Here is a 13973-nt window from a genome sequence, read left to right on the forward strand (position 1 = left end):
AACACAAAACAGAGTTTATTCTTGTATTAGTATAATCCTATCTTTTTTCATATAAACAACTGTAAACCTACTTTTGTCAACCCCTGTATATATCAAGAGTTACAATCATGATCATAACTTTATGAACTAAGCTTGGCAACTTCAGTTCAGAATTTATCAGTCATTTGTCTACTCAACACCCATTTTAGGCACTGTTCTAGGTGATAGAGATCCAGGGCTGAAAAAGCAGGAAATATGAAATATAAAAATAGCTCAATGAATGAGAAAGGTCATTACATCTATAATCACACATGTAAGAACTGGACCCAAATTAAATTTCTAACAATGAAAGTAATTTTTGGAATATTATATACTCATTAAAATGATTATGAATACTATCTAACAGAATGGAAAATGCTTATAAAATTAAGGGGAATACAAAATCATCCATTCATTAGTATTATGATAATTAATGACAACTTGTTTTTATATGAATAAACTTTTATTAAATTTTAGATAATTAGAAATAAAGAAATGCAAGATAAATGCTTTCTAAACAACATCTGATATTATCATCTCTGTGTCATAGTATTTTCACACTTGTGTTTATTAAAAAGGATAGACATTCATTTATTTAAATTTTTTTTACAAAGTCAAGAACCATCAAATGAAAAAAATAAGCAATGCTGAAGTAAATTCAGTTTTCATCAGTATCGGAATGGTTAGGTTCTGATCTTAGCCCTCTTGGAAAAATAGTGTAGGCAGCAGCTGTTGGTTTCCATTTCGTCAAAGAAGTCTGAACATGAGGAGGCCATGCCCTGTTGTAACTATGCTTGTAGGAAAACAGAGCAAAAAGCATAGTGGGATGAGGGAGTAAGAGACAATACCGGGAAAAGAAAAGATGCTCCTATGGAATCACGGGGGTCAGGATCGTAACTAATTTAGGGAAAAGTCTGGGAAGAAAACATTTGTGTGCTGCTTATAGTGTGATTAAGGCAAGATAGTCACCAATCCAAGTAGGACCCTATCTACAGAGCACAAAACAGAGGGGGGAGTTTGTAATTACCGGGTGAACTCTAAGGCCACACCGGGTAATTAATCACAAAAGGAGTCTCTTTACAGGGGCATAAAATGCATTTGGACACAACTGCAACCCTGAGCTCTGACAAATACAGGGCAGACCCTCCCAGGAGCATACCTGAAGACACATCCTTTCGGTCTCAGTACCATCTTTCACAAAAATAATTATTTTGAAGAAAAACAAAACAACTCCTGCCCTGTAACAACCTACTAACCTCTGCTTGTCAAACAAGGAGAAAGTTATCTCCCTCAGCACAAAAGGCATCAGGTGCTGCCCTCATTAGGAATGACCTGGTGTGAGAGCAAGGCACCCCGGACGCCCTGCTCCGAGAGGCCGCCAGGGATGCTCCAGTCCCTGGACCTGCCTGCCTCGCTCTTTCCTGATGGCCCTCCGGGGGCCCAGTGAATAGTCACTGACTGTGGTGTTAACTAGCAACAGTCTTTTATTTCCTAGTCCAATGCCTCCATGTATTTTTAAAAAACCAATACATTTCTTTTAAAAAAATACTTTCCCGGGAAATAATGAACAGTAATTGTCATGGATCTGTAGCAGACCCTAGAAAAACCTAGACAGGCAAGAATCTGTCCATAGAGCAATATTCCAAATATGAAATTCATGGTTCAGAAATAAGGAACTATGAATCGGCTTCTCAAAGAAGTTTCTTTTGTTCCCCCCCACCACCTCTTACTGAATTCTGCTTGTGTAAAAAGTTTTGATTCTGTGATGTAGGGACAGATACTAACCATTCATGCCCTTTGCCCTCTATGTATAGAGGGGATAGGAAGATGTTCATTACTTTTCTAAAGACGCCTATCTTTTAAAATAATGTCATTATTTAAACTCCATCTGGCACTTGAGTCTCTTGAAAGATTTAGGCATGAGCTAGAGAACAAACCCATCTGGACTGCAGTGTAGATTTCACGTGCTATTCTGCTCACATCTTTCCCTTGGCTTGGCACATCTTTGAGATCCAGCTTACTGACTAGGATCCCGGGACATCGGAGGCGGAGAAACAAGTCTTCGGGACAGACATTCTGGCTCATTTCACAAATCTCAGTGGCCAGGTAACAGCATTAACTTTCTTTTCTGTGCTTTTTACTAGTATCGTGATAAGGAAAGTGTTTCTTTCCCCGCACTCATCCACCACCCCCACCCTGTGTATGGGGCATCACACTGGCTTTTTTCTGAACACTATCTGCTCATGTCCTATACGAGGGACCCGGCCCGACTCTGGGCTGGCACCATGACCGGGACAGCGCCAATTCGCTCCAGCGTTGCTTGGCTGATGGTGTGGGCATGTGTGTGCTGCAGCCGAGGCTTCCTGCTGACCGAGCCATTGCTCCTGGGCATGACCTGCGGTGATGAGCCTCTGTTGGCTGTCACTACCAGAGTCCTATGTGGAGCTGGGACCAGGTGGGTCCCGTTAGCATAGATGGATGGTATGTTGGCATTGCCCGAGTGCAGGGAGAAAGATTGGCGCAAGTCACTGAAGTGGTTGAATGACTCTGTGTTTCTATGAGCTTTTGGATTGTTGCTCCAGTATCGGCTGTTGTAGGTATTAGAGGAGGTCAATGTGTTGTTCTCAGAGGAGGGTATCTCGGTGTGAAATGCTTTGGCAGAAGAACACTTAGGTGGAAGATCATCCTCTCTGAAAAGGAACAGAATAAAGCTGTCATTGGGATTTCCTTCAGGTTTACCTACCAGGACTTTCTTCTACATTAAGGATAACATGTCTGTGAAATACAAATCCTCAGGAAAGGCCACAGCAGCTCTGGTGGCCTTGGCTTTAACATTCATTCCCTCTGAGACAATGCCCTAGAAATGTTTCCTCAGCTTCTCAGTCTCCAAGACTACAAAAGGACATTTCAAATCTCTCAAAGACTTGTGTTTTCCAATATAACAAAAAAAAAGTGTGTAAGTGTGTAAGAGTGTGTGTGCGTGTGTGCGTGTATGTGTAAGTGTGTGTGTGTGTGAGTGTGTGTGTGCGTGTGAGTGTGTGTGTGTGTGTGCGTGTGTGTGTGTGTGAGTGTGTGTGTGTGTGTGTGTGTGTGTGTCGATGCATTTGCTCTAAATAGGAAAATAGTCTGTGAAGAATGCTGCTGAGCTAGCTGCTATAACATGGCCAGGAAACTAAGCTGTGGGTGTGAAGAACTTCAAGAAATGGTTAGAATAGGCCTGATCTTATTGCACTTTGGGGTCTGAGAGACCATTGTGGTCGGCCGAAAAGAAGTTTTCCTCAGTAATGTTATGCTGGGATGAAATCTGTCCCTGCATACATAAACCCTTAAGAATTAGAAGATGCTAAGAGAAGTCATTAATTTAATTTAAGAGGTTAATTCATTTAACAGTTATTGACTATCATTCCACTAGATCTTTCATGTAAAATAGACACAGCTCAGATAGTCAATAAATCTCTGATCAAATGGGGGTGACAATTAATATAAGAATATCTGCAAGTCTGCAGGGTTGGGTAAAGAGCAAAAATAGTTTATGTGAGGAGGTGATAGCTTTTTCAGTAAGGATATGATACGATGCGATCTCATTCTGAGCCTGAACCTTCCTATTTCCACCATATGCCAAAAATCATTTTTCTTGTCCTGGCCAATGTCACTAGGTGGTTAGAGCACTGGCCTGTGGACCATCGGGTCACTGGTTCGATTCCTGGTCAAGGGCATGTGCCTGGGTTGGGGTTTGTTCCCTGGCTCTGTTTGGGACACGTGCAGGAAGCAACCAAGTGATGTGTCTCTCTCACATCAATGTTTCTCTCTCTTTCTCTCTCTCTCCCTCTCTCTTCCATGCTCTCTAAAAAAAAATTAATGGGAAAAATACCCTCTGGCAAGGATTAACAACAAAAAAAGAGTCACTTTTCTTTTTTTTTTCTTTTAAATATATTTTATTGATTTTTTACAGAGAGGAAGGGAGAGAGATAGAGAGTTAGAAACATCGATGAGAGAGAAACATCGATCAGCTGCCTCCTGCACATCTCCTACTGGGGATGTGCCTGCAACCCAGGTACATGCCCTTGACCGGAATCGAACCTGGGACCTTTCAGTCCGCAGGCCGATGCTCTATCCACTGAGCCACACCGGTTTCGGCGAGTCACTTTTCTTTAAAGATCATTTGACATTGTTTTCTTAAGATGTTTATATTCTTGACTGAACTGTCTTTCACACCAAGCCATAGTGCTGTGGCCTATCTGCGTACAGGTATGCTCTGATCATATTCCTTCGTGCTTTATGGTCTCATCTACACTATGTGTCAATGCTAAACACATGTTCTAATCTAACTTTTCTACTGTGGCAGCCACCTGACCCCAGTAGCCCTGGAGATCTGGGAGAGAAAGGGCACATTCTTCTCTTGTGTCCTCCTAGTCCTCCCCTTTCATGATCCCGCAGAGAAAGCTGACTAGCACCATGAGGAAAAGTGATAGCACATACAAGAAAATATCCTTTAGCCATTTTAACTATGTTGGCCATCACAGTCGTAAGATAAGCAAAGAAATCTTAGTTTCCCAAAATGAATGGAAATATAGACACTGGCTAAGCGGGACAAATGATCTGACACACAAACCTTATTTCATTAGGAATGTCTTCTTCCTCCTCCTCTTTATTTTTGCGTCTCCAGTAAAAGAATGCCCCTAAAATTAGTGCAATGCAAAAAATGACAATAACTGCACCAGTGCCAACGGCTCCAGCTATTAGTCCAACGCTCCTGGGCTGCGCTGCAAAATATATGTAAGGTGTATTTAAACAACAAAATAAAAGAGAGAGAAATAGTATGTACCCATGCAACTTTATAAACTAAGTTCACTAGAAAATCTCCTTAAAATGTACAAAACTGCCTAAAGTATTGCATCCATATAAAGTTAAACCTCCCTTAACTTTCTGTATCCCAGTGCTAGGACTGAGGCACAGCAGGCTCGCAGTTATTCAGGGAATGAACAGTTACCTGACTCAGCTTCAGGAGAGCCACACCTACCTACAGCAGAGCAGGAAAAAGATGGTGCCTATCTTACCTACCCGACCTGCCCCACAGGAACCTAGCAATCTGTCAGCTAACTTATCAGCCCATTCCAAATAGATCACTCCCTTTTGCAACTAGAATTCTAATAACCCAGAATTCTCAAATGAAGAGAAAAATTCTGTACTCCTTATTTATGATCGGGGCATTCAACAATTAAGCTGCTATGAGAAATTTGGAGAAAATACAAGAAGGTCTTGTCTTGACCATGGCCATAGATCATCACAAACTGTATAATGTCTATAGCATTATACCATCAGAATTGATTCGATTCTACTGATTCTGGGGAGAAAGACATTTTTTCATAGAGAAGATGTCATATTGCTGAAGCTGAAAAATACACTAATACACTTATAAAATATTTTCAATAATGATTAAAACAAACAAATTTCTATTTAATCTTTAAACAACCTTAAAAACAAGTCAGCATCTCTCTTCATTCCCAGTCTCAGACCCAAAGTGGATATCGGAATGTTACATACTTACGGGAGATAACCTGGAGATCCAAAAGACAGGTGCTGGTTCCGATGGCATTAGAAGCCACGCACTGGTACAAACCTGAAGACAGCGCGCTGATGTTCCGGATGGTGACTGTTCCTTGGACCTGGTCTGCCAGAAAAATAGCAATCAAGTAGGATTTAGAGGACAAAAATAAGAAAACCAAAGAAATCAGCAGAAGATAAGACTATAAAAATAAACACGGAAGAAGTATCAATAAGCTTTCTTTTTTTGGCAGAGATTTTTTTTTTCATGAATTTTAAAGACCCACATCAGGACATCGTGTTAAAGATCTGTAGATGCACAGGGCTGTCTGTGCAGGCAACGCAGAGCGGAGCCGGGAGCAGCTCATCAGCAAGCACCGGACTGAATCAGGGACAAGCACATGGCCTATCAGAAAGGCGGTGGGCTGGTTCCTCAGTCCTTCACTTCACTTGGCCTGCTCTGGGATGGGAGCAATTTGTTGAAATGGAGTTAGAAAATAAATGTTCTTTTTGTCTGCTTTCTTTTAAAGAATAGGGAAAGTTCAACAGTGTGGAACCATAATTTGAAAGCACACATGACATTGCACCCCACTCGGTTTTAGCTGGCAGCAACACCGTCCCATGTACGCTATGCAGCTGGACTAAAGTGCCCTTCCGAGGTAGACAGAAGTAAAGGTGTACATTTCCACTTCCATCCTCTCTGCTCCGTTCCAGACCACTTCTGCATGTGTTCTACGCTCAGAGCGCCTGGGCTGCAATCTGCCCTAACACATGTGGTCCCGAATGTGTTACCTCATCTTCATCTATGTCTTTGTTTCCTCATGTGTGACATGGAGCTACCAACATGCCTCTACATCATGTCTCTATGAGGACTAAAGGAGATAACGGATGGGACAAGCTTAGTATGGTGCCTGATCATGCTTGCCAAGGAAAAATCCTTCCTGGCATTGCTTGGGAAATTTAAATTTTTCTGAATCATAAAAAAAAGAAATCAAAAGAAAAAAATCATAAGGAAAATGTTGAATGTCTCCAAATTTTCAATACAGACTAGTAGCTCAGGATTTGAGGTTGAGAGATAGGCATTCACAAATCATAAATCACTCTATATTTTTATATGACTTATGTATTTTTAAATAATTAATAATCATAATAAAGTCATTTCTTCCATAAAAGTTCACAGGTATTCTGTACAAAATAATAATAAATGGATGGCTTATGAATATACTATGGCAAAGTAATACATTTCAATAATATGTAAAACATGATCTCAAACTGATATAAACATTTGATAATAAAAAACAGTAAAACTAAATGCCAAATTAAAGTCTATTTAAATACTCAAAGGTAGTATCAGAAATACTTAATATTTAAGCTCTGTCATTCTAAAAGAAAATTTTAAAACAATACAGCATTAAGTGCACTATTCAATAGACTTGATCTTTGTTTCATGCCAAATTTTCCAGAGGTAGAAAATTTTATTTAATTTTTGTGGTAATGCTGAATTAAGATATAAACGGAGAATGGACAGGAAGAGAACCTATGCCCATTAAGAGAAGGTCCAAAGCACCTTCAAGGCAGATGTTAGGGTACATCCATTTCGTACTGGCTCATTTCTTTTATTTAACATTGAAAATGTTTTGTCTCTTTGGTCTGATTTTGCCATTGAAGTAGATATCCCTTTTGCCAATTCCGATTTTAAATCCATTTCTGTTTACATGTCAGTGTATTCTACAGCAACATTCCCATCTCCTTCTCTTTGCATTTCTGCTGTTGAAGCATTTACAAAGAACTGAAGTCTACGGCAAATATTCAAACACTGGAGAATAGCAATGAACATTAGTGGGAAATATCTGAATAATGTGATATTTGGATCCCCTTCCTTAACACTAGAGGCCTGATGCACGAAAATTCATACAAGAGTAGGCCTTCCTTCCCCCAGCTGCCGGCACCGGCTTCCCTCCTCCAGCCACCGGAAGACACCCAGGACCTGGGCTGGCTTCGCTCGGGCCACCCACAGGCACCTGGGAACCAGGCTGGCTTCCCTCCGGCCCTGGCTTTGTCAGGAAAGACATCTGGAATGACATCCGGTCCAATGAGCATATTACCCTTTTATTATTATAGATTATTATAGATTACATAGAATCACATGAGCCTCTCCCAATGAGGACTGACTGGGCACAAGCCCGTGGCAGGTACAGCAGGGCAGGGATGAGAGGGAGCGGCACGCAGGAGCCGCAAGCAGCGTTGGATTGCCAGTTTCGGCCCAATCCCTGCAGGCCACGCCAAGGGACCCTACCCATGCACAAACTCATGCACCAGGCCTCTAGTATCTTTATATGTGTCTCCTCCATTAGACACGATGTCTCTTTAATTTTTTAAGTATGTTTTTATTGATTTCAGAGAGGAAGGGGGGAGAGAGAGACAGAAACATCAATGATGAGAATCATTGATCTGCTGCCTCCTGTACACCCCCTACTGGGGATCGAGCCTGAAACCTGGGCATGTGCCCTGATGGGGAATCAAACCATGACCTTCCGGTTCATAGATCAACATTCAACCACTGAGCAACACCAGCCAGGCAATAATATGTCTAATTGCATTTATGGCTCTCTACCTTCCATAATACGCTATCCTTAAGTAGTTGTACAGAATAAGGGTTATATCTATGTATGTACATACACACACATCTTTCAAGAATGGAAGAATGTACAAAAAAACAAATACAGTTGTGATAACCTTAATTTTTTAAGAACAGGGAGTACATCCCACGGGACTTGCTCTTGTCTTCAGTCAGAACGATAAAGAGAAAAATAAGTGCCTGTTCATTCAGCAACTTCAGTGGGTGAAGACTTTGTTACACTCCTAGGAGAATTATGGAAACACTCTCACTGGGGAGGGGGTCGACAAGGGAAGTTCAGGAAGGAGAATCAAGATGCCTGAGGCTCCCTAACACAGAAGAGGAACAGTAGTTCTTTCTATCCACAGACCCTAGGCAAGCCGTGTCCTCCCCAGACCTCAGGCTTCTCCCTGTAACATGTGAGTGCTGGACTATGGTGATGCTTAAGATACCCTCATGCTCCATCTGTGATCTCCACACCAAGTTCTGCAGAGTTCTCAGCAAGAAGGAGAGCTCATCATCTCTCTCCACTGTGCTATTCAATTATATGTAAAAGGATGAGGACAACACAGGATTCCTTAGGAGCCATGAAGGAAAAAGGCATAATTTATAAAAAACAAAACAAAAAACAACACTGAAATAATCAGTAGAAGGTATAGGGGAGGATAAAATATAAAACAAAATATTAGCAATCTATCTAAATTTATCCATAATCACAATATAAATGGATGTAATCAAACAATGGACAAAGGCTCTCAAATTGCAAACTGAAAACCAACTAAATCTAGACACATGCTATATACAGGAGATACACCTAAAACATAAAGCAAGGACACCTGAAACATGCTGGCAAGAATTAACCAAAGAAAGCCACAATGGGGAAAACATAGCCAGTAGTTTTTCAAGTCAAGATTCCAACCACATCCTCTAACTCCAGAACCTACCCTCTAAGATACACTCTTCAGCTTTGTATACAGAAACAATTTGATGCTGACATGTATATAAACTTAACAAAAAAAATTTACTAGAAAAACAGGTACAGAAAAATAAAAATAAATTTATACCATTAGAGAAACTGAATCAATAGTCAAAAATCCACCAACAAAACATAACAGCAAGGCAAAGCTTAGGCAAATTCTATAAAATAATCAGATAATCTCTATCTTATTCATACTGTTGCAGAAAATAGAAAATGAAGAAAAGCAGCCCAACTCATTTTGAGGCCACTGTATAATGTGATACTAAAATTGAACCAAGGACAATAGAAGGCAGAAAACTCATAGGCCATTCTCCTCACTTATGATCACAGATGCAAAAATTCCATTAAAATATTAGGATTCTGAATGGAGCAATTTGTTTAAAAATAATCACAAACAGACTTTATTTCAGAAATGTAAGGATGGTGCAATGTTTGAAAATCTATTCATGTAATTCACTTACTGACATTTTGGTCTGGATAATTCCTCATTGTGGATGCTGTCCCATGCATCATAGGACGCTTATTAGCAGCAGTCCCGGCCTCTGCCCATGAGCTGCCAGTAGCACCTCCTCCCAGCTCTGACAATCAACATCTCCCAACATTGCCCAGTGGAACTGTCCCTGCTTGAGATCCCTGATGTAGAAGCTGCTGAACTGTCTCAGGCATTATGCTTCCACTTAGTGGAACCTGGGCCAGTTGTACAAGCCTTAGAAGCACAGACCAAAGGGCTACATTTTGCTTGAAATAATATTGACCTTAAATACAGTTTTCACTTACCTTAGAATTCGAAAGTATATACCAAAAGGATAATACTGAATCCACAATTATTTTTCCATATGAAAATGAAGTGTACCTCCTAGGATACTGGTTCTAAATCTACTCATCTCTTGACTATCCACATATGAACTATATGAGGACAACTTTTGGGTAACTTTTATTTTGACATAATTTTAAACGTACAGAAAGTTGCAAGACTGTCACAAGGAACTCTATATATTGTATGTCATCTACTCAGATTCAACAACTGTTCATATTTTGCCCTATTAGGTTTATAATTTTCTCACTAAGCATATAAATATTTTCATAAGCCATTTAAGAGTTGAAGCCCGGCCATGGTGGCTCAGTGGTTAAGCATTGACCTATGAATCAGGAGGTCAAGGTTCAATTTCTAGTCAAGGCGCATGCTGAGTTAGGCTGCAGGCTAGGTCCCCAGTGGGGGGAGTACAGAAGGCAGCTGATCCATGACTCTCCTTCCTCATCTCTCTCTCTCTCCCTATACCTTCCTCTCTGAAATCAATAAAAATATTTTGTGTGTGTGTGTGTGTGTGTGTGTGTGTGTGTGTGTGTGTTTTAAAGAGTGAGTTGAAGGAATTGGCCCTCTTTACAACTAAGTACTTAGTATTTTCTAAGAACATTCTTCACCCAATCACAGGACTAGCACCCAAGTCAAGAAATTTAACATTGGTACAACAGTTATTGTCTAACCCACAGTTTATACTCAGATTTCATCAATTGTCCCAATAATGTCCTTTTTGGCTATTTCTTCCTCTGTCCAGATTCTAATTCAGAATTCCGCACTGCATTTAATTGTTTTATCTCCTTAGTCTCTTCCCGCCTGCAACAGTTTGTCTTCCCTTTGGTTTGCTTGATGTTTCCTCCTGATTGGGTTCAGGTTGTGTTTTTGACAGGAATACCACAGCAATGATGTTATGTCCTTCTCAGTGTATATATTAGGAGGCACAGCATAAGAGCTTCTAACAATAATAATGTTCACTTTGATCACCTGGTTAAAGTGGTATCCACCAGGTCTCTCTACTATAAAGTTACCGTTGACCCTTGAACAACACAGAGGTTCGGGGAACTGACACCCCCAAATAATAATGTGCATTATTATGAAACATGAAATTATCTAAAGTAATTCTGATAACTGATCCAGAGTTTGAATTATAAAAGACAAACATTTTCATCTTTGCATCCCAATTCTCTTTTATACCCAAAGAATCAAAGAATATTCAAGTTGCAAAGAAAATATCAAAAAATGTGCCATAGCTGGTCTGGCTCAGTGGACAGAGCATCAGCCTGCAGACTGAAAGGTCCCAGGTTCGATTCCAATCAAGGGAACATGCCTGGGTTGCAGGCTCAATCTCCAGTAGGGGGTGTGCAGGAGGCAGCCTATCAATGATTCTGTCTTATCATTGATGTTTCTATCTTTAAAAAAATTTGACTGATACAAAGGTATGGAAAGTTCTTTCTATAGATATTTCACAACTTATATACAAACAACCACTTTTACATGTTCATTTGTATTCCAGACTCAACCCAGTATTTCAAAGAAATGTTATAAAATAAATCATAAAATCTTAAAATGGACAAGATCATCTTCAAGATACTGTTTAACTCCCTTATTTTACAAAAGACAACACAGGCCAAAAGAGGTAAACTACCACAGAAAACTGTCACTGAAAAACCTACAATTTAAATATAATTTCAGGATTTGAAGACAAGTTCTATTTCAAACATACCACTTACAATGGTGAGATCAACAAGTTAGTACAGAAATAAAGCTATTTAACCCACAGTGTGGCTAAAAACTTAACCAATAAAAAAAATCAGTAGAGAACAACAATATTGCAGTAATCATTATTAGAGTAACAAATATATTATGTTAAAGAAATGTTTTAAAATAATGAAATTTGGACTAAGTTAACTTAAAGGTGATGGGAGGCCCAGGATATTTCTGTTTTGATTCTGGAAGAAAACTTACAAGCTCTTTAAGAAGTTGGTGGTCCTGGTTCTTTGATATGTCTAACTTCACATACAACTTAGGACTTTCCTTTTCCATTGTTCATACTACTCAGGCATAACTAAGGTTGTTTTAGATCTCTCCATTAACTGCCAATTCTTTAAGATTTTTACATCTTCCCTGAAAATGCTGCAGGAAACATGTTCTGTATTATAGATGATGCAACACTGAGATTGCTAATTCCTCATTTTTTAAATAGATTTTATGTATAATTCTATAATTTTCCTCATTTTATTTCATACATTTTCCTCAATTTTTCAGGGGTGTTTCTTTTAGTATCGAATATAAATAGCTGGATGAACATGTAGAAAACCATCAGTGATGTGCATGCCTTCCCTATGTTTACCTGTCTGGTGTGATCAACTCCTGGATGATCGGCGGGGCCTTTTCCTGTTCTCTTTCCCATCTTCCTCCTCTAATTAGGCATGAGGCTGCAAACAGGATGATTAGCCCTTCCATGGACATGCAGATGTTCCTCATACTAAAGTAGGCAGTTGCGTCTCAAATAGGAAGTGGATTCTCAGCGATGAACTTCAAGGATTATCTTACAGTTAACAATACAAAGAAGCTACCATTGAGCTACTTTAAAATCTTCACTATGATGGAACAGAATTTCCATATATAGTTACCACTGAATAATCTACATTTCATAAAACCAGCAGTGAGAAGATATAATAAAATGTTTTGTTCTCTTTATAGTTGAAAACACAAAATGATCCAGATAGCTTTTTCAGCAGTTACAAATACTGTGTTTTTTTAAAATCTATGAAAGCTATTACTTTGTGAGTCTTAGAACCGAAATTTTCCACAATAACTAATTAAATCAGTAAAGCAACGCTCTACATACCCTGAGTGGCTGTTGGAGGTAGTTTGAAGGTATTGTCTAACTTCTCCCAAAGGTAAGTTGGTCGAGGAATGCCTTCCTCAGAGCTGCAGAGCAAGATAACATCGCTGCCCACATCCTGGGATCCTTGGATTTGGCAGTGAGGGGCAGAAGGGGGAACTATAATAGGAAGAATAAGCAACAAAGTATCAATCACTACAAGCCAAACGATGACAGAGGTGAGATCCAACATTCAGTTCACTAGAACCTCACTGCTTTTGGGACACATACCAGGAGACTACCTGAGTGAAGCCTGTGACAGTCATGTACTATTCACAGGGCTTGGGCATAGGTGCCTACAACTTCAGTTAGCAGGGAACAAGTATGTAAAAGGGGCTACACTCTCTGGCCACATTTTCAAGGTATCTTATGGACTTGCTTTCACCCTGCTTCCTAAAAAGAATTCTTGAGATCCTTTGCTCAACATATTGCCTTTATAAACACTGCTGAATATGTATGTTCACAGCAGCATTATTTACAATACTAAAAGGTGGAAACAACCCAAGTGTCTATAGATAGATGAATGGGTAAGTGAAATGTAGTTATACATACAATGAAATATTATTTAGACCTGAAAAATAAGAAAATTCTGACACGTTACAACATTGATGAACCTTGAAGACATTATGCTGAGTGAAATAAGCTAGTCATACAAAGACAAATTATGATTCCACTTATATGAGAAATCTAGAGTAATCAAATTCATAGAAACAGAAAGTAGAACAGTGGTCTCCATCAGCTGGGGGTAGAGTGGCAGGTTGTTTAACGGGTACAGAGTTTTAGTTTTGCAAAGTGAAAGTGGTTATGGAGATTGGTTGCACAATAATGGGAATGTACTTAACACTACTGAACTGCACTGTAAATGTTATGTTACATGTATTTTACCACAGCTAATTTTTTTCACTACTGAAAGAGGCCACTTGTAGAGAAGGTATCTCGAGGGAGAGCGACCACTTACCCTGCCAGCTCCACTCTGGCTAAGATCCCCTCAGCAAGGTCCTTTATCACTTTACAAACAAAAACCAGGCAGACCTCCTTTATACCTAAGCTGCTTTGTGGTAGGGGAAGTTATGGTAAGGTTCAAGTCTACCTACTACTTGACAGTAATACAGTGCACATTTTCTAGTCA

General features: G+C 39.7%; 1 protein-coding gene across 2 annotated transcripts in view; it reads right to left on the minus strand.

The window, feature by feature from the left end:
- Positions 1–407: 407 nt before the first annotated feature.
- IGSF11 (immunoglobulin superfamily member 11) overlaps positions 408–13973 on the minus strand; it is a 125139-nt gene continuing 111573 nt past the window's right edge. Inside the window, exons 4-7 of one of the 2 annotated variants that reach the window (XM_036352173.1) lie at positions 12809–12964; positions 5567–5689; positions 4631–4697; positions 408–2708 (exon numbers count right to left, since the gene is read on the minus strand). In XM_036352173.1, coding sequence (XP_036208066.1) covers positions 2267–2708; positions 4631–4697; positions 5567–5689; positions 12809–12964 — 788 coding nt within the window. In that variant the 3' untranslated portion in view covers positions 408–2266. Of the gene's footprint in view, positions 2709–4630; positions 4782–5566; positions 5690–12808; positions 12965–13973 lie in introns of both variants that reach the window. The other variant, XM_036352172.1, reaches the window with a different exon arrangement.

Source organism: Myotis myotis, unplaced genomic scaffold (assembly GCF_014108235.1).
Source record: "Myotis myotis isolate mMyoMyo1 unplaced genomic scaffold, mMyoMyo1.p scaffold_m19_p_2, whole genome shotgun sequence".
In the NCBI taxonomy this organism is placed as follows: domain Eukaryota; kingdom Metazoa; phylum Chordata; class Mammalia; order Chiroptera; family Vespertilionidae; genus Myotis; species Myotis myotis.